The 27,720-nt window shown below is 40.1% G+C and overlaps 1 protein-coding gene across 6 annotated transcripts in view; it reads left to right on the forward strand.

The window, feature by feature from the left end:
- The window catches only part of nat16 (N-acetyltransferase 16), a 43,586-nt gene that overhangs the window by 11,028 nt on the left and 4,838 nt on the right, over positions 1-27,720 (forward strand). The window contains exons 1-3 of one of the 6 annotated variants that reach the window (XM_036146197.1): positions 13,515-14,801; positions 14,902-15,180; positions 26,445-27,587. In XM_036146197.1, coding sequence (XP_036002090.1) covers positions 27,372-27,587 — 216 coding nt within the window. In that variant the 5' untranslated portion in view covers positions 13,515-14,801; positions 14,902-15,180; positions 26,445-27,371. Of the gene's footprint in view, positions 1-13,514; positions 14,802-14,833; positions 15,181-21,547; positions 27,588-27,720 lie in introns of those variants that run through there. The other 5 variants (XM_036146198.1, XM_012861477.3, XM_036146195.1 and 2 more) reach the window with 5 other exon arrangements.

The following is a 27,720-nucleotide window of genomic DNA, read 5'->3' on the forward strand; positions in this document are numbered from 1 at the left end:
TCAAGTTTTGTCATACATTTACCTTTATAAAATCTGTAAATAAATGTGGTGGTCCGTCAGATTATTTAGATTGAGCTGGTGCAGGAACGTTTTCCTTAGATTTTTTTTCTGTCATTTGCCATTTTCCAAACAGAAAAAAGGACTAATAGTGATACTGTCAGGAACGTTCCAATTCTCCTTAGAGACTATAGGATGGTAAATCGGCTTTCCGTCACCCACGCCATCGTGATATTAAGTTTTTCCTTTTGGGAATGTCACCAAACAAAGATTGTGTTGTGCAAAATTAGTTCAGCCAGGCCAAGATCTCAGACAAGCTGGACTACAAACTTTAACATTAACATTGAAAGGCAATTGTTAACAAATAGGTTGTTAACCTAGATTGAAAGGAACTCAGGGTTTGAGCACTTTTAGATTCTTCTGGGTGTTCCAGATAAGTGAAGCATAACAACTAAATGCTGCTTCTCCATGTTTTGGTTCTGGTTCTGGGATTTCAGAGTAAATTTGAGCCAGACGACCTGAGAGGTCTGGAGGGTTGGTATGCTGCTAACGAGTCTGTGATGTATTTAGGTGCTAAGCCATTCAGGGATTTATAGACTAACAGACATATTCTCTGAGATACAGGGTGTCAGTGTAAGGACTTTAGAAGTGGGGTGATGTGCTCTACTTTCTGAGTGTTAGTGAGGATGCAGGCAGCAGTGATGAACGCATGGATTCGTTTCTCAAGATCCTGCTGAGACATTAGTCCTTTAATCCTGGAAATGTTCTTCAGGTGATAGAAGGCTGACTTTGTAATTGCATCTGGATGCCTTTGAAGGTTCAGCTCTGAGTCCATCATTAAACCCAGATTTTGGGCCTGATCAGTGGGTATAAGCTCAAGTAACTGAAGCTGTGTGCTAAACTTTGATCACTCTTCTAAATTGGTCCAAAAATGTGCCAAAATTTTGGCACATCCATGCATTGATTTCTTCTAAGCATTTACTCAGCGCTTGAATGGGTTCATAGTCACCTGGTGACACGGTTATGTAGAGCTGTGTGTCGTCAGCACAATTATAGTAAATTATGTTGTTTTTTATGATTTGAGCTAGAGGGAGTATGTAGATATTGAATAGGAGGGGACCCAGAATGGACCCTTGGGGAACCCTGCTTGTGATTTTTGTCATCTCTGATGTAAAGTTACCTATGGACACAAAAAAGCCTGTGTTCTTTAAGTAGGATTTAAACCAGTCAAGTTCTGTACCAGAAAGGCCGACCCAGTTTTCCAGGCACTCTAACAGAATGGAGTGAACAACAGTGTTGAATGCTGCACTGAGGTCCAATAGAACCAGCATTGTGGTTCTTCCATAGTCTTCATTTAGTTGGATGTCATTTAACACCTTAATAAAGGCTGTCTCTGTACTGTGGTGAGGACAGAAACTTCTGAGTGAATCCAATTCAAAATAAACAAAACAAGCAGTTTTACCCTAGCTCCCTAACAAGAACAAACGAAAACAGTTTAAAGAAAATGGTACCCACCCCTTCAGTTCATGTGATTTGTACTATTTACAAATGACTCTCACCAATAGATTTGAGAACAGAGGAAACAAAGCTGCTGTCAGAGGTTGCTGTTCCTGTCCTTTTTGAACAGCCAGCTCTTTTCCAATAATCAATCAGCAGCTGATGCTCCTCAGTCAAGATTCCCTGAGACAGCCAATGGTAGAGGGACCAGCAGAAGGAAACTGGAGAATATTCCATTTAAAAGACAACAATAAGATACAAACAAATCCAGTTTTTGAAAAGATTTGGAGTTTTAACCGACCACATAAGAATGAGCAATCTGCTGCTTCCACACCCCCTTCCAAAAGATGAGGTATACGTTTGTCCATGTAGTAAAAAATAGGATCAGCTCTACCTAATAAACTGGACATATCTTTATCTGATAATTGAGTAAAACATGGTTTAAGGGAGTTTACACAGAGCCATTATCTCTTTATGCGATTAGGAGTAGAAATGAAGTAGTTTCGTTTTATATATTAGTAAATATATGGCAGAATAGCTGGTTTGTGTTTAACCCTGTCTCTCTCCTAGTCTTAGCTATTGCCTGGGCCTTTACTGCGACTAAATGTATGTTCTCTTTTTCATGCTCTAGACTTGAAAACCACCTCAGAGCTAATCTGCTTAACTGTCTTCTCTCCTAGATGAAGCCACTAAAGGAGTTACTGCTGGCATTACCCTTTTACTTTTCTTTCACATAGAAAGCACTCCTGTATCAGTGCTTCTGTGCTTTTTTTTTGAGTGTATTGTCTGTCTTCTCAAACCGTGGGTCGGCCATTGCAGATGATAACTCATACTGAGCCTGGTTGTGCTGGAGATTTCTTCCTCTTAAAGAGTTTTCCACTCCGCTATCATTACGTGCATGCTAAGGATGAGGGATGCTGCAAAGTCAACAATACAATGCAAGTGACTGTCCATTGTTACATGCTCACCCAGGAGGAGAGAAAGCTGCAAGTCAATGACTCGATGGGATCTTTTGTTTTGTGAATTTGCACTATATAAATATACTGAAACTGTTTTTGTTTAGCCTGCTGGCATCCCAAAAATAACCAGGGCAGAAAACCTTTCATGTAATCTATCAGGTTTAAAGAAGGCTCCTCTGTCACTCCTTTTGTGATGCCGGTTATGCCTTATGTTAATTAGGGAGGAACCCGAGAAAACAGATTTGATTAATTATATTTAAGCTTGATCACTTCAGTTGACATTTGTTATCCCAAATATGACAATAGACATAGTCAAAATTTGCTTAATGCCTTTTGACAATCAGGTGGGGTGCGGGGGTCCTTTATCCCCAGGTTTGTATTGATTTCGACCAAAATCTATTTCTTTAAAGGATTAAGGTTTTTTGAATTTATCATATTAAGATATTGATTATTTTGACTACCCAACAAGGCACTCTCTCTCTTGAGCGGGTTAAGCTCCAGGTGGTTATGATCGCGCCAGTGGACCAGCCGATCCATCCATCTCCTGTCTGTGTGTAAACTTGTCATTGTCCAGGATCAGACAAATGACAGTCGCACGCTTTAGGAGTTTCACAGACGGTTCCACTCAGATGCAGTCATATACAGAGAGTAGAGGAGAGGGTAGAGGTCACACCCCTTGTGGGGTGTCGGGGCTGATGGTTCTTGTTTGGGAGAAGACGCTCCCCCGTATCACCTGCTACTGCTGGTCAATCAGGAAGTTGGTGAGCCACTGACAGGTTTAGGCCAGCACCGTGAGTTGAGTGAGCGTCTGGTGGATGATATCTGGGTTGATGGTGTTGAAAACCAAGTTAAAGTCTGACTTAAGTCTCTTGGTGGTCAAGATGGTGCTGGGTGAAGTGTAGCCCTAAACTGACTGCATCATATCCCTTCCTGTTTACCCTGTAAGCAAACTGAAAGGAAAGAGCTGAGTGAGGGTGGTTTACAGTCTATAAATATGATTTCAGATGGGGACTACATGTATCTGTCCAGGGTGTACCCTGCCTCTCACTCATTGACCACTGGAGATATGCACCAGCTCCCCCCTGCATAGGAAAGCGGGTATAGAAAATGGATGTATGTGACATTGTCATTACACCAACTTTCGTCTGTGTAAACAGATGGCCCCAGATATTCAGGAGTCCAAATTTTTAGAGTTGAGAGCAGCAGCACTTCGTCTATGAGAATGTGTAGTCTCAGTTGATAAAGGTTAGCAAACAACAAATGCATGTCCGTTTATCTCATCTGCCTCTACTGGGAATCCCATAGAGAGCTGATGTGCCATCAACCAAGATTTCAGTGACGCTTGGGTCAATGAGAAATTGAGACAAAATGCCTAGAAAGGACGATCTGATATTAAGGAAGGTGCCATGTGTGGCACTATCTTGGAAACAAGACAAATGCATCAAATATGTGCCCACTGCTACCCAAAGGCACATCAAGTTGACAAAACAATGTTAGCTGATGAACTGTCAACTGTTACGATATACCAAAAGCGAGAAGCTTCCATTGGTAGCTTACCTGAACAGTGATGAACCCCCAATCGTTATGTCCCAGTTTACAGTCTACAACACTTCTAAACCAAAGTGTTTAATTTGAGGTGTAAAGATCATGATGTTTGGTTAGCATGAGTGGAAAATGTATTTGCCAGTGTTGTACTGTGCAGACAAGATAAACCAAGGTGGCAGGTGTGGAGGACAGCAGGGACAAATTTGTTTGTAGCAAGGGTTTAAATAACAGAGGTGGGCACTGGGTCCCCAGGCGTTCTAAATTAGATTTTGTGTCTGGGAACAAAGATACATTCCCCAATCCAACCACAGGGAGACTGTTATTGTATTTGTGTGGGTAGCCATTATTGGTAAAAGACATGTCTCTTGTTATGAACTTTACATTTGAGTTCTTACAAGCGGCGTTTTTTGTTGCTAATTTATTTCAGAAATGCAGTCATATGAAATAAATAATATTGAAAAATTAATTTATTTCAGTAACTCAATTTAATACATTTTAAATATTAATTACACTGATTAATGATTTCAAGCCTCTAATTCAACATTCAATACAACATTTACAGAAATGTGAGCTTAAGGAATATTATATTTATTACCTGCTTAAAGATTGTTTATTTCAAGAGGTATTTTAAGCTCATTGGAAGCCATATTCTAATTTATTGAAAATAACTGTATATCTGTGAGATCTCTTGGTGCCTGAGCAGGAGGAGGACTCTCAAAAGTGAGTAGTCCAATTCTTTGATCAGCAGGGTCTCTTATGTGGCTATTTTAAGATTTCTATGGTAACAGGTTATTGTTCCCCTCACCGATGTGTGTGAGCGTTTGTGTGTGTGTGCGTGTGTGTGTGTGTGTGTGTATGTGTGTGTTTGTGTGTGTGTGTGTGTGGGGGGGGGGGGTACATATATATGTATATGCATATAATATTTTATATGCATATAAACCTTGCACAGTTTTACCTTCAAACACTCAAGACTTTCTCTAATTTAGAACTTGAATGGCTAATTATGCCACAACACAACCGCATTCTCAGAACATTGTTAGTTTACTATTGAGTAAGCAGTCTCTACAGACCAGTAGGGGGCATGATGTATTTGAAGAAGAACTTCACTGACACAATGAGCGTTGCAGGCTAGTGGGACGTGACTGGCTTACTCAAATGTCATTGGGTCAATTACAGACCTTAAACTGCATTTTGCCAACAATTTTTGAATGATTTTCAATGTTTTAGGCCACTTAAAAATGTCAAACATGGACCAGACAGCTATTACATTCATGTATGAAATATGGTCATAAGCTATGTTTATCAACTGAAAGAGAACTTGGCGACTGAAACTAGCTTCCTCCGCCGACAGGCTGAACTCCCTCAGCTGTGAGGAGTTTGGATAGTCAGTAAGGAGCTCAGAGTAGCTGCAGTACCTTCTCCTCCCTCCTTATCTTAGGCAACTGCTTAGAATATCTTCTGCTCCTCTATGGGATATTGGAGTAGTCTCACAACTGGCTCAGTAATGCCTTGTCTCCTACTGCCATGAACATTAACACCTTGATAAATAGATGGTTGAATTCTCAAACTGAACTAATGATAACTCATGATAAAGCTATGAATTTATTAAATTTTTAGTTACATTTTTATTATGCACAAAACCACTGCCTGTATACACCTATCATGTAACGTATTCATATATATATATATAATTTCTGTCATGCAAAAACCTCTTATTGTTACTCAGTTTTGTTTTACTGGTGTAAACCAACTCTATTGATCACACTTCATTAAAAATCTATTTAAAATAATCAAAATCAGTATGTCACTTTGACCAAACTGTATGAATCTAGATTTTAAAAATGTTTGTTTTCATGAAACATTCTGTCTTTGGAGATACAAACTTATTTATCTGACAGTGATGACATGTAAATTTCAATTATTTATATAATCCCATCCATCCATATCCCACCCAGGTCTAGCTCCGACAGGCATTGGGATAGAGGAAATTTATGGTCATACGGCAGTAGAGAGCAATACTTTTGGACTATGGGTAAATGCTGGAATACCCGAAGAGAATCCACACATGGAAACACTATACAGAAAGATCCCAGGCTGGAATTCAAACCCAGTACCCTTTTAATTGCTCTAATATTAAAACAATATTTAATAATTATTTACATATGGCTTAGGGTTAAAACATACTTCAAAAGCTAGTTGCTGCATAGTTGTATAATTTAATGATGATTAAATAAATTAATTTAATGAAAATGTGTGTTAAAAATTCCCAAAGTTTGTTTTGTTATTTTTACAATAATAGAAATTAGTCTTCATAATTACAGTTAATGGTTGAGTCTGTGATTTTTCTGGAAGTTTCCCCAAGTCCCTTTTTGAATAACTGTGCCTGCACAAGACTGTCTTACCTTGCTCTTCAGCTCCTCAGGGGAATCACATGAAAAACCTCTACCAAATCCAATCTGGTCTTGTTTCTTTCTACTGAGGCCTTCCTCTTCTTCTCATAAACCTGTACACGGTTTGCTTCTTGCGACCCTCAGTCATGCTCAGTATACATACCTGGCCAAGTATACAATGAGAGCAGCTGAGCTACAATAAATGGTTAATACCGAAGCTAACCGCTAAGCTAACCGAATACATAAACACAGAAGTGTGCAGCCAGCAAGCGGAATGAACAAGGAACGAGCACGCACAGTAGTATTACGTGAGTGCATAAGAATGATTGTCATGTGGGACAGCTAATAGATGAGATAACCCCGCAACTTGAGGAACAGATGGGGTGAGAGCGGAATCTATCCACTGACCAATCACTGCCCTTCGGACCGAACAGCAGTGATTGGTTAGAGTTTTTACAAGTTTGCAGCTCCCACAGAGATTGTTTTTTATCCTCCGTTTTTTGAATATATAATGTATTGACTACTTTCAGGAGGGAAGGATGATTTTGCCCAGTATAACAAAAAGTGTTTCTGATCAGGATTACCATGTACTTCATAAACTTAATGTGCATTTAAATGTATATAATTTAACCAAGCAGTATTTTTCTGATTGGAAATAAAAGGAAAGGTATTTCCCAAGGCATACTAGGTCAAGGTGCAATTATGTAAAAATTAGTTTTTACTCTTTCTTTCATTTGAATAAAAAAGAGAACGACTTTTCAATAATCAATGACAAAGCATATATTGTTATTACAACAACCAAGCACCTCTAAAATCACTAATACACTTTTGACATGTCTGCACTGGTGCCAACTATGTTAGGTTGAATTCAGTTCAAATTTGAATTTAGAAGTACTTTATTGATGCCAAAGCAAAATACATTTTGTTGTAATTTATACAAGTTTCTTTCAAGAATTGATGTAGATGCTGATGGCTGTGGGCAGGAAGGATCTCCTGTACCACTCTGTCTTAGAGTGGATCTGAAGAAATATCTGACTGAAGACACTCTGTTGTTATACAACAGTCTGATGAAAGCGGTGCTCAAGGTTTTCCCTTTTGTTCTTTATTTTATGAAGTATCTTTCTTTGCACAATTATTTCAGGAGGTTCTAGAGCAGTCTCCAGAACAGTGCCAGCCTTCTTTATTAGATTTTTGAGCTTTTTAAGTCACTGGCGCTGACGCTGCTATCCCAACAGATGATGGCAGACTCATAACAACATACTTATAGGAGATCTGCAGGATCTTGCTGCAGATCTTCTGAAAGACTGAAGATCCTAAGTTTCCTCAAGAGAAGCACTCTGCTCTGTCCTTTCTTGTGGATGGCTTCACAGTTCCATCTCTTGTCCAGTCTGCAGTCCAGGTGAACGCATAGGTAAATACACTCCTTTCACCACCTCCATTTCTTTTCCAATTAGTTAAATATTGTTACATTTTCTTTTGTCTCCTTAAATCTCCAATCATCTACTCTTATACAGATTTGTTGTGCAGCGATAAGTTTGGTCTGGCTTTAGATAACATTTTAGATAACCCTTTATTAAGGACCAAAGGCAGTTAACAAAGTTATTAATTGTATTTCAACATTGCCAAGACAGTTCCCAGTCAGTATAATTTTTTATGAATACCTGCCAGGTGAGGAGTGGTATTTTAGAACAGTGATGAAGGAGACAATTTGCGCATTCTCTCTCTCACCTCCTCCTTGTCCCACTCCCTCTCTTAAATAAAGAATAGCTCAAAATAGACTCACCCACACTGTTATGCTGGACTCACAGTGAGCTGGGTCCCTATCCGTTCACATACACACATCTCTCTCTCTCTCTGTCTCTCTAGCTGCTTTGAGAGTGACAGTGTGCTGTAGCTGTGGGGTGTGGGGGGCACGCGGAGGAGCGCGTGTTTACGACAGTGCTATTTTCAAAAAGTCCTGTAGGGGGAGCGCAACTCAAAAATTACTTACAGTGTCTTAAAGTTTATTTTGAAGAATTGGGATAGAGGTCAAATTAGCTTTGAAAGCTGACTAAGAAAAACAATTTCTAGGTGTTCAAACAAGCAGTTCACAGTGTAAAGCAGAAGTGAGAACTAAACACTGTTTTAATAAAAATCATTTTTCAGAAAATAATTTGCAGAATTAAACATCAATAAAATTTTGGACATTTGATTCTTAATCTTGTGTTAACCAGCCATCATAGGGACTGATTGAATGGAGTGATGGACTACCAAGATGGCGGAATGCCATGACGAATTGCAAGAATCAGACCTCGGAGGTCGGAATTTTGCAACCGCCAAGTAGGAAATTTAAACCGGAACACCCCTTAAAGTTGGAATTACAAGTCCGAAAGTCAGAGCATGTTTTTTTCCTACTGTCCAAAAAAAAAGGGAAAACTAAAACACAAAAAGCTGGAGATGAAGTAATATATGACTCTCTAGTTTCGAGTTCCGAGTTAAATAGAGCACACAGTAGAACTAACTTGCTACGGTTTTAGCATTAGTAGATCTTTTAGTTTTAGCATTAGCAGCGGAGATAATAGAGACACAATTTAGCATGCTAATGAGGACTGTGTGGACATATTTTATGCAGATTAGTGAGAAGGGAGAAAGGGAAATCCCTAACAAAATGAAGCAAGCTCGCTTTACCCGACTGTCAGCGTCTAAACCACTCACTGAAATAGTTTGTCGCATTTTAAAGCCAAAACTAATTTTCAGGCCGTTAGCACCATGCCATTAAGCATTTTAAATAATGCAAAACACAGTGAAATTAACAATATTTAGATTGTTTTATGCTAAACTAATTTTCTCTGCCCAGACACAACCTCTTACTGTGAAACATTCTGATGAGCTGGAGAGAACGCTGAGTTCAGCAGGTCCGATGAAGAGAGAAGACAAGGAGCAACTCTTGGTTAGCGGTCGGGGCAAGAGTCTGCTTGGACTGGCACATGTCTTATGCGTGCATGGCTAAAGTTCTTCTTCCTGAGAGCTGTCATGAAAATGGTTTAATGCCGTGTACTCTGGGATTCAGAGGTTTTGCTAGTCTCTTTTGTTCTCCGTGTATAGAGCAGTTCTTGTTACTTTCCATGGCTGGGCCCAACACCTGATAAAGAGTCGTCTGAGTATTTATGATTATGACAAGACCCTGTTGTGTACCAGAAGTCTGGGGTGAAGGAAAAGAGGAGAAAGGAATGGTGAAAGTACAGTTCCCTGTGGTGCTTCTGTATGGCTGACTGCCTGGTTAGAGACACAGCCATTCAGTCACACTGTGGTCTCTTTGTAATCTGGTCTTCTATCCAAGTGATTGTTGAGGCCTCCATCTGTGTGTTCTGGAATTTCTGTCAAAGCAAATAAGGTGGAATTGTATTTAATGCACTTGAGAAATCAAATATGATGATCACGTCAGTGCTGCCTGTTTTTCCCTGCATCCTTGATCTGGTTCAGTATCTCTAGATGCCTCTTCTTCTGTCTTCAAAATGCAGACAGGCATGAGGGTAAGACAAGGGCAACACCAGAATCTCCTGATTAGGTTGAAGGCAAGGCAAGGCAAATTTATTTGTACAGCACATTTCAGTACCTGGACAATGGAAAGTGCTTTACATGATTAAAATATAGGAAAATAAAACATAACAAAAGCAAGTTGGAATAAAATGTAGAAACAAAATAAAACACGGAAAAAAAGAAACTAAAAGCAAATATTAAAAACAGCTGGACTACAAAGTTGAACTAATGATGTTTCAGTAGAACAGTTTAACTAGAACAGTCAAAGGCAATCCTAAACAAATGTGTTTTTAATCTGGATTTAAAAGAACTCAGGCTTTCAGCACAATTTTCTGGAAGTTTGTTCCAGATAAGTGGAGCATAGGAACTGAATGCTGCTTCTCCGTGTTTAGTTCTGGTTCTAGGTATGCAGAGTAGGCTGGAGCCAGAAGACCTGAGTGGTCTGGAGGGTTGATAGACTGATAACAAGTCTGTGATGTATTTTGGTGCTAAGCCATTTAGGGATTTATAGACTAACAGAAGTATTTTAAAGTCTGTTCTCTGAGATACAGGGAGCCAGTGTAAGGACTTTAGAACTGGTGTGATGTGCTCTACTTTCTTAGTCTTAGTGAGAACGCGGGCAGCTTTTGGAGGTTCATGTCTGAGTCCATCACTACACCCAGATTTCGGGCCTAATCAGTGGTTTCTAGCCAACGCGACTGAAGCTGTGTGCTAACATTTGATCTCTCCTCTATTTGTTCGAAAATTATTGCTTTTATTATTATTATAGATTATTATTTTATTCAATTGAAGAAGATTTTGGCACATCCATGCATTGATTTCTTCTAAGCATTTACTCAGTGCTTGAATGGGTTCATAGTCACCTGGTGACATGGTGATGTAGAGCTGTGCATCATCTGCATAGTTATGGTAACTGATGGTTTTTTTATGATCTGAGCTAGAGGGAGCATGTAGATATTGAATAGGAGGGGACCCAGGATGGACCCTTGGGGAACCCCACATGTGATTTTTGTCATCTCTGATGTAAAGTTACCTCATGACACAAAAGATTCCCTGTCCTTTAAGTAGGATTTAAGCCAGTCGAGTGCTGTACCAGAAAGGCCAATCCAGTTTTCCAGGCGCTCTAACAGAATGGAGTGATTGACAGTATCAAATGCTGCACTGAGGTCCAATAGAACTAGCACTGTGATTCTGCCACAGTATGCATTTATATGGATGTCATTAAACACCTTGATAAGGGCGGTCTCTGTACTATGGTGAGCACGGAAACCTGACTGGAAAGCGTCAAAACGGCTGGTCGTTGTTAAGAAGGTGTTTACTTGTTGAAACACAGCTTTTTCAATAATCTTCCTGCGTTTAGATGTCACAAATGCTTGGTAAGTTGAAGACAAACATGTAGAAGCAGATGGGTCGATACCTGGCCAAGGTGCAAAATAAAAGAGAGCTGATGGTGGGATGTCTGCTTGTTTGTATATTTGGGATGTCTGTGGTCAGAAGAGGAGCATAGTGAGCATTTTCTTGAACTGAACCTATTGAAGAAAGAGTGCAGTTAATTGGTTCTGTCCAGACTTCTATGTAATTGCCCTTCTGCTCAAAGTACATGATGTTCATCCCTCACCATCATCTCTTATAGCGCACATCTCTTATGTTGTTCTGCTAATGCTTGCTCTCCAGCTTCTTCCTGAATTCCGCTTTGCTGTTTTGAATCTTGATTCTAAGTTGCTGCTGTATTTACGCAATAATCCCTCCTTTCTGAAGGCTCTCTTTTTGTTTTAGCTGTTTTTTCAGGTTACTGGGGATCCAGGGTTTGTTATTGGGGGAAGCATCTCACCGCGGGGATAGTGTTATCCACACAGAAGTTTATTTAGTCAGTCACTTGCTCAGTCATGGCATTCAGTCATGTGGCTGGCACAGTGCATCCCAGTCTGTATAGTCTTAAAAACACCCTGCAGGCCATTTTCAGGTTTCTGTGCCTAAAACAGATATTTTTATCACAGGTTGCCTCTGAACAAAGGGTTTATATTCTGAGCAGAGAAAATAAGATTGTGATCTAATTTGCCAAACAAAGACCCTGTTTTGGAGATGTTTGAATACTTGACATTTGCATAAACCAAATATAGTGTTTTGTTTTCTCTGGTAGACCAGCTGACGGACTGGTGAAACATTGGAAGTGTAGCAAAGAGTGAGGCATAATTTAAATAACCAGGTATTGTCACAAACGCATTGGTAGTAACAACTACTAAACTGATAACACACGCAGTGTCAGCTAAAGCTGACGGTGGAATGCAAGTGGTTGCCAAAATGACAGATGGTAAATAACATGGACGAAGGCTGCAGAGACGACACTTCACAGTGACATGTCCGGGATTATATGATCTGTTGTTGACAAACACTACTGATGCACCACCTTCGCTTTTGAACACAATAGAATAGAATTGAATAAAATGCCCTTTACTGTCATTTACAGTGTATAATGAGATTTAAGAGCTGTGCAGGCACAAATATACAAAATAGTGCAAAAGATACTAGCTACAGTTTGAAATCAAATTATGAAAAATATTGAAAATATAACAGAAACATGAAACGAAATTTAGAAAAGTATATTTTACCAGTGAAAAAAGAGAGTTTTGCTGCTCCTTTCTAAATCTCTGCTTCTATGGTCTGAAAGCCAGACCGAGACGTTGGAGTTGGGGATGTGATTGTGCAGACATCTCTCTGTGAAACACACAGCACTGGCAGAGTATTTGCTAGGCCTTGGAGTTCATGCCACTTGTTTCCCAAAGATCTCATATTGCCTATTATGATGGATGGAAGGGATGGTTTGAAATTCCTTCTTTTCTCTCTCCTCTCCACTCCCACTCTGCAACCACTCCACCACCTTTTTAACTAATCTGGAATTTGGGGCTGTAGTTGTAGTATTATTAAAGCTTTTGAGTTGTCAATCTGCTGTTGTAAAAACAAACAAACAAAAGGTTTATATGTTTATGAACCAAAACAAATGTCCAAAAGTAAAAAATCAGCATAAACCCTTCTAGCTGCACAGCTTTCAAAACCAGAGAGAATAATCCTCCACAAACACAATGTTTTAGCTAGAAATGTTTTTCAATAGAATAAATCTGAGTCAAAGTAAAATTGCTACTCCTAGTTGCTGCCTTCTTGAGATTCTGCATTGTAGGTTGGAAGTCCTGTTTGCAACCTGCAACATACTAGGTGAACTCACTTGTTTAGGGCTCAAAAGTTAAAGTGTAAGACTTGGAAGTGACTCTGTACTTACTACGCTTGACTTCAGACTTGCACAACTTTTCTTGGGACTTGACTCGACTCTTGAGTGGAAGGACTTTAGACTTACATGTCACTTGCAAAACAATGACTAGATCCTAACTCTGGAAACAGCCCCAAGAACTCCAGAAGCTAAACGGATAGTGAGATGAATTTTGGGTGGATTCTCTGGCAGTCTGTAAGTTGACCATTCCCATGTTTTATCCTTCTTCTGAGGTTAAAATCAGTTATTTAGAAAATAGAGAAAATATATGTTATTGTTGCTGTCATATTTTGGCTCTATTTTGTATTTAAGTTATTGGGCTGTTGTTTAGATTTGGCGTTATAGTCTTCACTTATAGAGTGTCTCTTTTTAGACCTTAGTTCATTTTGGTACGGTAATCCTTTTGTTGTTTTGGTGGTTCCCTTTGTGCAGTGTTGAATTTACGGTGCTTTCAATAACTGCTGTTTCTCTGTTAGAATGTATTTTAAACCATTTTTGTGGTGCTTTATGTCATTTTTAGCAGAGGTTTGGTCTGCACCTGTATACCCCTTTACAGATTCAGTCATTCATTCACCCATTCAAATGCTGACGATGTATGCTGGTTACGCTGTAGCCACAGCTGCCCTGGGGCAGACTGACAGAAGTGAGGTTGGCATAAAATCGGCACCACTTGGCCCTCTTACCACAACCAGCAGGAAAAGCAAGAGAAGGGTCTTGCCCAAGGACACAGTGACTAAGACGGACGGAGTGGGGGTTCGAAGCTGCAACCCACTGGTTACAGGAAAAAGGAAAAGTGCTAAACCATGTTTGAGGATGACAATAAATTGTATTCTCCTCTATAAGTGTTAGCACTTTCAAAAAAAGTCGACATTCTAACAGTCAAGGCATTTTATTTATTTTACAATTATTTTCCGCAGTGTTTTTAGCTTGTTTATGTAGCTTTATTTTATATTTAGTAACAAGTGGACATTGATCATCGTGGTTTAAAGTGGAATGTGCTGTTTCGGTAAGTGTGCGCTCTGTTTAAATGGCCACATGGCTGTTGGTAAGTACAATACAAACAACCATGCACATGAGAGTTTTCACCAGCCTTTCCCTAAAGCGCTATCAAAAGCCCATTTCAATATCTTTTTATTGCTGATTGTTTCCGTACTACTGCTATCTTTTCAACTTTGTACACTCTAATAATCAAAGTAGAGCAATTCAGTTTTAAATCACCCCTGAAGGCTCGAAATTTTAAGTGATCTTCCTCAATAGTTTATCAGGCTTGCTGAAAACTTTTACGTTTCTTTCTAGGCTGATATACTTCTTCAGTCATTTAGATCACCATTTTCAGAAGGATGTTTCTTCTTCACTCTTACCTATGAATCACTGAGACAGAAAAGGTCCTCTACACATTAACAATAAATCAGTGACAATCAATAAACAATTTCTTATAAAATAACAATGTCATTATCCTAGTGCATGGGTGTGTCTTTGTGCATGTGTGAGTTTTCCTTCCTACAGAGGATCTCTGCTGGAGGGTGCAGTTGGCCTGCGGCAGACGGTAAACCAGCAATCCCCTTAATTGACTTCTGGAGATTTAAGGAGCTGCAGGACGATCGGTCTTCGCCTGACAATCAGTCTATTTTGGTAGAGTGAAGCCCTATATGTTTTCTTGTCAATCTTTGAGGAGAGTTACTGCTTACCTCCGCTCAGCTATCCTCGTGTTTTTTCTGTCTTCTGGTTGCAGTTTCCATCGGCTCCCATGAAAACTCAGGATCCTTCCTTCAAACTTTTCCATGTCAAATCTTCCTTGGGACCTCATCCACGCTCGTCTAGTGTTGGTCCTTCATCTCTAGCCTTCATCTGCCTATTTGCTCTCCATTGCTCTGTTCACCCACTGTTTGGATCCCAAACCTTACCAGCTCTACTCTACTGGAAGACAAACTGTCATCATGACATTCTCCTCTATTACCAACTACCAGGGATTATCATCCACCCATGTACTCCCCCCTTCTACTTTGAAACAGTAAGCCGAGCTCGTTAATTTCCTCCTGCACATATTCATCCCAATTATTATTCCTCACCCATCTAACTACTCCTTTCCTTTTACAGATACCACAGAACCACGGACTCAGAAAGTACTATGAGCTGTACATATTATTATTATTATTAATAAATTTTTATTGAGATCATTGTAAATGAATCTCTTTGCTTTTCATTTAGCGTACTGTGTATGATTTTCATTGTGGGTCAGGAAAATACTTCAAAACTTGACAGAATGATTAGGCCAGTCTGACCCAGCAAAATGTCATCGATAACACTAGCTTGGTAAAACAACTCAGGATTCACACTGTTCCCCTTTCTTCACCCGTTCATGTCTCTGCTCATTACCCATCATTACACAAAGAACTCATCTAATTCTGGAAATCATCTTGAAATCCTTACCATTTTGTGTTTCTCTCTGAGAAGTCTCTGGTTGATTGGAGATTCCGTAACCCTTGTTTAAACAGAGAGTAATCAATGCCTTTTTATTGTCTCCAATCCACCTTCATCATACCTAGTCCCACCGGTTTGAATGACCAGGTAATTTATCCTGATCAATCCAACTCTGAGTATCATTATCTTAAAGTGGTAATCAGTAAATCCAGAGCACTCTTATTACCTCCTCACCGACATTATGACTGGGCAACTGAGTTCTTTCCTGGAGCCCCTCTCCCATCCATCAGACTTTATAACCTGTTGAAACCAGAAAGAGACAGTATGGAGGCATATATCAATGAATCTCCAGCTGCTGGCATAATTAGTCACTCCATTTACCCCTTGGAGCAGGACGATTTTTTTCTGTCAAAGAAGGATGGCTCTCTTCTCTGCATTGACTACTGTGGCCTGAATTAAATTACCATTAAGAATAAATTTATGCCAGCACTGCCTACTTCTCCTTTTGTGTCTGGTCACAGTTGAACCATCTTCTCCTAACTTGATCTTCAAACCATATACCCTCTAGTCAGGATATGAGAAGGTGATTAATGAATCCTGCTTCCAAGACCCCTCTGGGACCTTTCAATTTTATGGTTATACTTTTTTGGGCTTAGAAATCCGCCCGCCATTCTTTGGTCCCTTGTTAGAGAAGTTGTTTGGGCCTTTCTCAACCAGTTTGTTTTTATTTACCTCAGTGACATTCTGATCTTCTCCAAGATCCTTGAACAAACCTTGTACTCAAACGCTTCCTCAAAAATGTTTGTCAAAGCAGAGAATTGTGTGTTCCATTTCACTTTCTTTACCAACCTGGGTCATATTCTTGAGAGCTGACAGGTGAAAACTGATCCTGAGAACATCCAAGCTGCATTTAATTGCCCTACCTCACGCAAGCAGTTGCAATGTATTCTGGGTTTTGCCAATTCCTACCAGTGCTTTATTAAAAAAAAAAAAAAAAACATTCAGACAACTGCTCCGCTCCTAACGTGCTCATTTTCAATCATTTTCTGAATGAGGTTGCCAGTGCTGCCATTCTTACCCAACCTGAACCCACAAAACAATTTGTTTTGTAACTTGATGTATCAGATGCTTGAGTTGGAGCAGTGTGCTCTCAAATATCTGAGAAAACTAACAAGCTTCACCCGGTACTTTATTTTCCCATGGCCTATCTACATCTGAAATTATGATTTCTGCCAAATTTCCTTTCAAAAGATGGCACCACTGGCTTGAGGGACAAGTACATCCCATCCTCATCTGGGCTGATCATAAGAATATGTCATACCTCCAGGAGGTCAAGCGGTTAAACCTACATCAGCTACGATGATCACTTTTCTTTTCAACTTCTTCATCTCCAGAAGTCCTTGTTCTTTAAATGCTAAACTGGATGCTTTGTCCAGGCGCTTCTCTTCAGATGATGAAACACCCGGTGACACTATTATTCCATCTTCTTGTGTTGTGGGTGAGCTGACCTGGGCGACTAAACACCGTAGAGTTTAGTTGTCATTCTCTGCAGAAAGTACTTTAGTAATTGCTTACCTCTTCTCAGCTACCCTCATGCTCTCCTCAGAGCATCCTCAGAATCTTATCCACTATGCAGTCGTCCACTATAGTCAGTTTCATAACCCTGTTCACTCACCGTTTAGATCTGACACTCAACTTACTCTACTCTCTATGGAAATCCCACTGGAACACAAAAGGTGTGTCAACCATGACAGCTGCACAATGCACAGACCCATCAGCATCTCAGGCCGAATTTCATCCAATCCTGACACCTTGAGTCATCGGGATCTCTAATGGTGTTCTCATACCTGCTTAAAGCCAACCAAAAGTCATTCTCTATGGCTTTTCCAAATTCTTTTCATTGAGGTTTTGGCTTCCACAAGCAACCATAGACGCAACAATACTTTTGGATTCATGCAGCTAACATGCAGTGTTAGCAGCATGGGGAATCCAGAAGAACAACCAAACCCTTAAGGCCTCCTCCTTCTGCCTTATGGCTTCCATTACTGCTAGTCTCAACAAACAAATCTTTTGATTGCTGCCACAACAGGCAGCTGGAAATGAAGACATTTTAAATCTAAATAAATAAGAAGGGAAGTAAGAATATTTTTGGGTTAAATATATACATTTAGACTGATGATGGTGCAAACTTCAGGAATTTTACAGAGCTGGGTAAAATTCTGGTAGATGATGTTGAGGTAGATCGAATTGCAAAGGCACCAGCAGGGGGCCTGTGCTCTCCTTGAGATGACACCAATTGCTGAAAGAATTTCATGATTACAGATAACAGAGCGACACACCTGTAGTCATTTAATGATGTGTTTCTTGGGGACCAGAATGATGGCTGAGCGTTTCAAGCAGAAAGGACTTGAGACTTGTAGAAAATATTAGCGAAGAAGGAGCCTAGTTGGTCAGTACAGGTTCTCAGGCGGGAGGGCGAAACATTAGGCCCGTTTACACTACACTTTTTTAACCGAGCCGAGACCAGTCCGAGCTCGGTAACCGAGATAACTATCGAGTGTAAATGGAACGCAAACTGAACTGAACCGAGCCAGACACATTACCGGACCGTGCTAAATGCAGACCAGTTCCATGGGTGGGCTCGGCTTGTTTTTTCTCTGGCCCGGTTCTCTAATAACAAAGAGCGCATGAGCAGACCGCGTCATCTCCATGCGGTCAGCTGACATTTCAGACATTCATAATAATACTAGCTTCCTTACCGTGACACACGATTTCCAGTGATGATTCTGCTTAGCAGTGTGATGAACCTCAGCGCCTGTCATTGTTTCTTGCGTCTGTAAATCCTGATTAGACGTTCATTTGTCTTATCCACTTTCCAAAAGCCGACTCTGTCAAGTAAATTCACCAAAAGTTGCCGTCTTTGCCTGACTCTCCGCAAACAACGACGTATCACAATTATAACCAAGTTATAATAACTTATAACAACTGCCTGAATGTTCCGGGTGCCGCCATTTTGATTTGCTTGGTCCCTCCTTCAATCCCAGAGAGCAGTAGTACCGCAGATCGTCACTAGAAGGCGAGGAAACCAAGGAACCGAGATAGCGTGATGTGTAAACGGTCGTCAAAACCAAGCTCAGCTTGGTTAACTGATCCAAGCTCAGACCGAGCTTGGCCTGGATCGGTTTAACAAGGGTAGTGTAAATGGGGCTTAAGACTATATTTGTATCTTCGTCAGAGATCTGAAGTCCAGATGGGGGTCTTTGGAGAGGAGGACGGTTGCTTCATGGGGAGCTTGTGTCCGTGTGAGATGTGTACAAGTGGGTGGGAGGTGTGAATGGCTGGTTTTCAAACCTGTAGAAGAAGCTGTGTGGGGATGGGCTCCTGTAGTTAATGATGTTTTGCAGACCAATCATAACTGTTCCTGGATTGTTGGCTGAGAAGCTGTTTTTTACCCTCTCACTTTAGCTTCTCTTAGTGGCCCTTATCTACTTTGTTTTTTATTGCTGATACAGCACCCACTCATCACTGCGTAACGCGTCTTCCTTGTTTCTATGCAGCTTCCTTACTTGTAAATGAGCCATAGATTATTGTTGTTTGTGCAAAAGCATCTTGCTCTGCACACACCCTTACAAAAACTGATACAAGAAGTGACCATTTCAGCAAGGTTACTCAGTTCAATGGCAGAAGCGTCAAAAACACATCTGTACAGTCAATGCAGGCCTGTTACATAAGTTCTGAATGCTCTGTCCTTCTTAACATTCTCGACCACAGGCATGGAACTTGTTGGTTTTTGAAATTATATCAAGAAAACAGTGATCAGAAAGCCCCAAATTGGCCCTCGTAACAGCATGATATGCATATTTTAAAGTTCTGTAACAATGCTCGAGAATGCTTTTTTCCTGTTGGGAGACTTACAATATCTGTAGGTTTATGCTGTTAAAATCTTCAAGACCAAAGATGAGATAGTTGAGGTGTTTTTCTCTATGTCTATTAACTGTTCACCAAGCTCTTTTACCGCCTCTGATGTGCAGGCTTGAGGTGGGATGTAAACACCAACTAAAAAAAATGAAGAGAACTGTATAGAAAGCTTTACAGTTTACATATGACTTCAGGTGATACTTTGACACAGGTACCAACCTTCGTTCCACCTCATTTATTTTTCCCTGAGAGGTCTGCACTGTGATCTGGTCCAAACAGCCAGACGCTCGACATTTGTAGTGCGCAGTCTGAGGTATGCTGACTGAGGCAGGGTGGTGATCCCTGGAAGTAGTTTTTAGCGCTCCTGCCTGTCCACCTCATTACCATCTTCAGTAAATCTCATAGAAAGCAGCTGAAATTTAAGTTTAGCATCAGTCTCAACATTTTTGTTGGTAGCATTTGCACTTGTTTTAATCAATTTTCCCTAAGCTATCACCAACATGATCAGAATTAAATATCTTTCAGTGATAAATTACAGCCAGGGAGCTCTGGTTTAAATTACTGCAGTCTAAATGCATAATGCAACCAGCATTCAGACTGCTGTTTTTATGAATACAGAGAATGCTGTATTCACATTTAATTAGCTTTGATCTATATCAGGGGTCAACAACATGGTGCCCGCGGGCTAGGACCACATGTGGAGCCCATGAGCCTGTCCTACAAAAAGAACAATCCACCAGCAGACTGCATCTAAAACTTAAATTTATTCCTTTACTCCTCTTGTTTAATCACACTTGCATTTATATAAATAAAGAAATGACAATATATAAAATAAAGCATGAAATATATATATATATATATATATATTTTATATAACCTTAAGGTGAACTCTGATTCTTCTAGTTCAAAGGTCAGTACAGGTAGCCCCTCGTATGACACAACACCAAAGAAGTAGCCCTCAGTTTCAAAAAGGTTGGTGATCCTTGATCTATATGAATAGTCCTTATGCCTGGATAAGACTTTTATTGTGAACATCGGTTATAATAAAAACAGAGTCACAAGCCCTTTAACTTTATGTTATTGTTTTAGCATCCTGAAGAACGGGTAAGCAAAGGAGCCAAATGACAATACTGAGTGGTACTAGAGTGCCATAGTTACATTGGGGTGAAAAAGTGCCTTCCCCCTTCCTGATTTCCTGTTTTGTTTTTTCTTTTGCATGTTTGTTACATTTTAGTGTTTCGGGGGCATCAAACAAATATTAAATATTGAATTTTCATTTTAAATGAAGGTTTTTAAACTCTGTAAAAGTGTTACGTTGTAAATCCACCCGTCCATTTAATATGCACACCCACCGTTGCAGGCTAACGATGGAGATTATGCCTATCTCCAGCGGTCATCGGCCAAGAGGTGGGGTACACCTTGAATAGGGCCCCAGTCCGTTACAGGGCCACACAAACACACACATACCTAAGTGCAATTTAGAGCAACCAGTTAACCAAGCAGTCAAGTTTTCAAACTCTAGAAGTATCTGGAGAGACCCTACACATGCACAGCATGAAGGCTTTACTAAAATGAAAGAAAGAAAAAAACATATTCATCCCCATATCAAGATGGTTTGAACTAACCTGGTTCTTGCCACAGGACAGTGCCTTTTTGGGTGCGTATAAAGGAATGCTCGGATCTGGGATTGAAGGCTGTGTGCATTTGTTTCTGCATTTTAATAATGGTCCTCCTTCTCTGCAATTGCTGTGGTCAAAAAAAAACAACAGACTGAATGTGGAAACAAGCTTGATTACAGCAGTTGCATTACTGCCAAGAAGAATAGAAGTAATCAGTAAAGTGTAACCACAAGTTTCCCCATTAAAAAAGAGGGGAACAAGACTTTGTGTAATGCAACAATGTAATTTCAAAGCAGTTGAAGCCAACGCTAATGGTTTATCCCTTTTTTTATGTATCCAACATTTTAAAAGAAATTATAAGAAATTAAGTCCAGTTTTTTTTTTTTTACAAATAAATGTTTTACTTGGGAATTATATTAATATTTTTGCAGAAAAGATTACATGACCCAAACAGAGCTTTGGGTTAATAGTTTTTTATTGTTTAATAGTTGAAATGTTGTATAAATCACACATCACTGTGTTTTACATCTTTTTTTCCCTATCAAATGTTTGTGTCACATTGGAGTACTCTGGAAAAGATACTTCACATTTTTGAAAAGGTGTATTTTATAATGAATATACAGTTGTATATACACCTGTTGTGTACAGTAGTGACATGAAATGATGGTTTAGTTTCTTTGGGAAAAATAATTATCTCTAGAGCTGTATTTTTTTTTTTTTTTGAGTGCTATCGTTGGCTAACATTTATGTTAGTACTAGAAACCAAGTTTATCTTGCTCTGGATAAGAATCTGCTGTGAGTCACTGCTCACAAATTCCATTTGTGTGGAGTACACTGCCAGCCAAATGGAAAAAGCAAGCAGAAGCGTGAGAGGATAAAAAGAACAATGAATCAATGAGTGCATGTGCGCGAACACGAGACAGAAACAGAAAAACAAAACAGCATCCAGCTCAGTCACAGGCCAGGACCAGACTATCCAGCCAAGGTCCTCTGAAAGCATCAAAGAATGATGGGAAAATACCAGTGTCTGCAAAGGGTAACTGCGTGTATCTGCTGTGACTAGACTTTGTTTTTACTGCAAATGCCCTTACAGCTCACATGGCCCTTTGATAGTTTATTGGGACATGATTATTGGAGCAAAACCAATAATCTAACGATGTAGTGCTATTCCTGCTTTATGCTATGCCTGTCTAATAGTATAATAAGAAGTGATTAACTGCATAAAAAAGCAGTTATGTCATGCTAGATAAAACTAAGCAATAACGTTGCTACTCTTGCAGTATACAAATTTAATAAACAAGTTTAAAAGTGACCATCCATTTTTTGGATGGTCACAATTGGTTTTAAGTTTTGGATATTATCATTAAAAGCCCCAAGATTTACAGTAGATTTATATTGTATGAAGAAAATTATACTCTTAAATTATAGTATACACAAATCATCTACTCGGGCAGTCAATGAGTGGGAAGCTGGGTACCCACTGGATGGATCACCGGGCTCACAGTAGACACAAAAAATATCTAGGAAAAATTAGTCCTGAAAAAGTGCTAAGCCTCTGTTCTTTTCAGTGTCATAGGTTGTCGAACACATGGAGCACTATTCTATTTTTTAAGTAAACAAACAATGATTTCATTTGCTTTACTTTACTTCTTCGAGTGAAGAATGGAAAAGACTGAAGCTAAACTGAATTATTCTACACTGCACAGACATTCCACATGTTTTCACAAACAAAATGAAAGGTTTCAAAAATCCCAAACTGTGTTTGAAAGAATCTATGTGTAGTGTAGAATGGTTCAGTTCAAGCTAGATGTTTCTATCTTAATGGCTATTCAAATTTAGTCCAACATTTTTGTGAAATAGCCCTTTACTGATGTGCTAAATCAGATGGTCACTTCAACTCCTGTTTTCATTGTTTTTTTTTTTACTATTGCTCCTATTACATTCACAAACAGTCTCATTTTCCAGGTGTCTGGGTTGGTTTTCTTTTATGTTTTCAGCTTTTTCTTGTTGTTTTCTCAGGCTCTTGGTGTGTTGAGTGTATTTCTGTGTTAATTTACGCTAACCATAAAAGCTCATGTTTTTTACGTTTGGTTTCATAATTTATTCCTGTGTTCCATTCATTGTAGATTCAACTTAATTTATTTAAGTTAATATTTGTCTTCTTTGCCTTGATCAAGTGTTTCCTTGTGTCTACATTCAACTCCTTTGTGTTTGGGGTCCTCCTTGCATAGACTCTGGCTGACCTGCTACATATTGTCATCTGCTTGGCTCCCTGTGTCATTCTCCACACCTCCCTCAGTACATAGGCTTTCTGTTGGTCATTGTTCCTCACTGGGTCCTTCTGTTACCATGTCAGTGACTATGCTTGTTACTTGTTACCCCTGTTTGTTTTTCTGGCTGTGCTTCATGTCCTGTTCTCCTCGTGCCTGGTTGTAAGTTTTGTCCTTTATTATGAAAAAAATCCTTCTATTCAACATGCGTCTGGATCCTAGCTGCGCTTTGGTCCAGCATCCAAACAACAAGCTCTGACAAAACAATCTGGCCAGAATTTGGACCAAGCAGACTGTCGATCTCCTAACCCTGCTGATCTTTGCCGGTGAATCAAACAGCAGCTGGAGCAGGGTAAAGACTTAAATGATGATGATATAATGATCCATCCTTTTCCCCTGCTGCTGGAAGAGATGGAGCGTAATTTTGAGAGATCTAAGATGTTGACACCACCAGGTTTTGGTCCTAGATGCTTTCAGATGTCATCCTATTCTGTAGCCTATTTCATGGATCAACCTTCAGCCCAGTGCTGAGGACACAGGCAAAGCCCCTCCTCCTTTCAACCACTGCTACAACCTCCTCCACCACCTGTCTCACCACCTCCTGTTTCCTCTTCATCCTGCCTTTCCAGGTGGACCTGCCCTGTGTTCCTGTTATGGAGTTCTCGGACAACTCCAGATGTCCCGGTGGGCTTGCCTCTGTCTCACATTCCTGTCCCTATGCTCCATCGAGGGATCTTCCAACTACAACGACTTTGTTGCGCTTCGTTGAGGTTTTCCCTGGTGTCCTCTTTTGAGCTCCCTTGATGGTTTGAATGAGTCCAGCACCACTCTCCAATGCTTTACGGAGGGTTTCAGAGCACTGGGTTCTCCCAGTCCCCTAGTTGACCTTGTGTACCGCTGCCACCGGCCTCCAGATCCCTGTGGTATCAGTATCCAAATCATCTTCTACGACTCCAACATATCAAGCTCCAACCATTACAACATGGGATCCTGAGGTTCCCTGGCCTGCCCACCGGAACTCAATGCCTCTTTAAATGACCTCCAGGTCGTCCTTCAAATCTTTGTTCCTCCTGAGGATGATGTCCTGGTTACCCACCTCAAATCTGTGCCTCCTCACAACAACTTCTGGGTCACCTCCTGAACTGTTTTGTGTTTCCTTCTTGCTCACAAGGGAATGTTCTGGTTTTTTTTCTTTGACTCTTTGAGTGTATCTGATATCTGCTGTTGGGTTGGGCATGGTGGGGGGTAGGGGTGATTTTGCTATGTATAATGTATGCTATCTTAAGACTAGCAATATTAGCTCATGCAGACACTTTCCCCCATTTGTGTGGCTGTAAACGCTTTTATCTGACATCTGCCAGCCAAGAAATGGGTGAAGAGAGAACAGGAATAACATGCGGCAAAAATCTGCGGGTCAGGACTCGAACCCTTGACAACAACATGACATGGGTCATGCTTTTCTGCCCCTGCACCACTGCCGCAGCCTAGGTAGCAGCCTTTATTGGAACTTTTAATTCACCCATTATTTCATGGACATATCTGCCCCCGCCGCAGAAGAGAGATACTATCTGGGAACCATGTGAAGACCACCCGATAAGTCTCATGTTAGGTTCACAGTCCGTCCGAGTCTGTTTTAGCTTTTGGCTTTTGTTCCTGGCCTTTTAACAAAAGCTCTGTCCAATTTCAGACTTTGTCAAAGTTGTTTATTACCATATCCTAAAGTCTGACAGCAAGATCAAAAAATATCAGCAGGAAAAATTTATTTTTTAATACAAGATTTTGAAATGTACCCCTTTTTATCTTCTATGTTCTCAGAAACTCTAAGATGCTCCTGTGTGATAATGACAAAAGTGGTGGCAGTGGGGATCATGATCTCAAACTATTAGAAGTTTAGTTATAGTAAATAAATGTGTTTTTTAAAGGAGCATTAGGCGATTTTTTCACCACTAGCAGGAGCTTGAGCACTATCTGTACACCAAACCAAGATGCATATAAAGCCACGCCGCTCTATCTCCACTCTACCACTCAGCACCCATTTCCTTTCTCACCCATCTACTTGTACGAGCCTATTTGCAAAGGATAAATACACAGCAAAGCAAGTGAAGAAGTAAGTAACTCATAACTTTATAATGCTGTTAGTAAGAGAACATTTTGATCCAATGGGTGTGCTCTCCGCCATTTTGTGCCTGGTGGTGGTATTTTATGGACAGGGAAGGGCTAAGTCCTGAGTGGCAGCTGTTCACGTGCACGTACATGCGCGCTGGCCCGGCTATCTAAACAACAAGAAGATTGGAGAACAACACAGAGAGATGGAGTGTGACGTTTAACCATAGTCCATCTAAAAAGATATCTTAAGCTCTTCGCAAAACTATATTTTAGTTATTTCAATCAAAAATAATGAAATTTCGCTTATTGCTCCTTTAAGAAAAAAATGTGCTTAGCTCATATTTCATCCTGTCTAAGTTAGCCAAGCATTTGGAGTTCCCCAAGATTTTTTTTAGCAAGCCCCTTTAATTTCTCTTTTATATGTACCTATTTTTTAAATCAAAACTTCTTTTATGTAGGCTTTGAATTCATCCCACAAGAAGCTGTCCCATTATTCATTTTATAACACTGACTGATGTAATGTGAATTTGCACAGAATGCATCATTGTAACAAGCTACTATTAAAACTGCTAGCCTTTAAGTTTTTCAGATACTGTCTAAGTAGGGTATGGTCTCTCATCGCTATTGTGTTGATATCAAAACTGACTGTTTTTTCAATCAAACAATGTACAAATAAAAAATGTGGGAATACGTGGCATGTCTGCCAAAGAAAAAGGTGGGATCACTGGCAGTCGGGGTTAACTGTGTCGATGCATTATTCTTTTACTTCTGAAAAAAAGATGGATACTTCATGCCTTTTTAAGTCATGTGTTTTGTATTGGGCCCTAACAAGCCATCTTAAATTGTGTCTGTTTATTTCTGTAGGAAATACGTTTCTTGAAGGTTATTTCATACATTTCTCCATTTATCCCTGGCTCTGAATTGCACTTTTTCTCCGTCAGTGAAGCTCAAGAATCTTCCCAGAATATTGTGGGAACCAAAAGGACAGATACTGCTCTGTGTTGTGGGTAAGCGGTGAGCCCTCTCAATGATCCTGTTGTCCACAGCTACATCACTAAGTGTAAGCAGACCCCTGGTTAAGTATTTTGCACTGTCCGTGACTCGTTTTTATTCTGGAATGCCACTGATCTGCAAAATTGTTTTGTTGCTCTAGTTTTTCTGACATTCAAGCTTCCAGCCTCAAGCTGGGATGATTTACTGTTAATTTCTTGGGAAGTGTTGGCCAGGCCGGCATTCTCATCGTCCAGCTGGAGGACCACGCTCTATTGCACTCATTCTGGTTTTCGGGAAAACCGTGGCTGCTCTAAGCGAATTTGAATTGTCATAACAACACGTTCCACCTGCAGAATGTTTTCCAACAAGTCATGGTGATTGTTGTGAATTTTATTCACATTGTCACCCAACCTGTTGTTGCCCGTGCTAACCGTGCTTCTGTGGTGTGAGCATTGTTAGCGTTGGGCTGAGTGGACAGCATCTGGTAGATTTTCAGAACATGAGAATCTTTTTTATTCACTTGTTATTGGATTTGTTCGTAAGCTTTATTGGTTAGAAAGCATTTCTGCACTCCGGATATTACATTTGTTGATTATAAATAACACCTGAGACAGCTCCAGCTCCTGCTAACTTTCACCACATTGTCACTAGAAGTCCTCCTAATCATTGTTTAAAAAAAAATCTCCACCATACATTGGCATTTTATGGTCTAAATTGTCCCTTGCTAATACCGTTCACCCAATTTGGAAAATTGAAGATGTTAAGAAAGGTCATGACTTCTAGGTAAGAGCTGCAGGTTGTCTTTGGTGTTCTTGCTCTGTGACGATTAAAAGCAGCTTCCTCACTTTTTTTTTTATCTCATCAGTTGCTGCAGGATGAAGATCGATACCAACCTGACTATTCCCCAGCTTCCTGAGGCCCCTTCCCAAGCTGGCCTTCAGTTTGCTGTAGCCACTGAGGAGGACTTTGATGAAATTATGGCAATGAGCCAGGATATCTATGGGGGTCTGGACTACCTTCCCACCAGATACACTAGCTGGCTCCAGGAGACCAACCGCACAGTTATTCTGGCACGCAAAGAGGGAAAAGTGGTGAGTTCACTTGCCCACATCTTTTGTTCACATTCATTCAATGCATTCATTGGTATTATAAGGAACACCTCGCTGCACAACCACCACCCTGAACTTTTGATTCAAGGCAGGATGGATCTATGTGTTTATGTCA

The sequence above is a fragment of the Fundulus heteroclitus genome, chromosome 14 (assembly GCF_011125445.2).
Source record: "Fundulus heteroclitus isolate FHET01 chromosome 14, MU-UCD_Fhet_4.1, whole genome shotgun sequence".
NCBI classification, from domain to species: Eukaryota; Metazoa; Chordata; class Actinopteri; order Cyprinodontiformes; family Fundulidae; genus Fundulus; species Fundulus heteroclitus.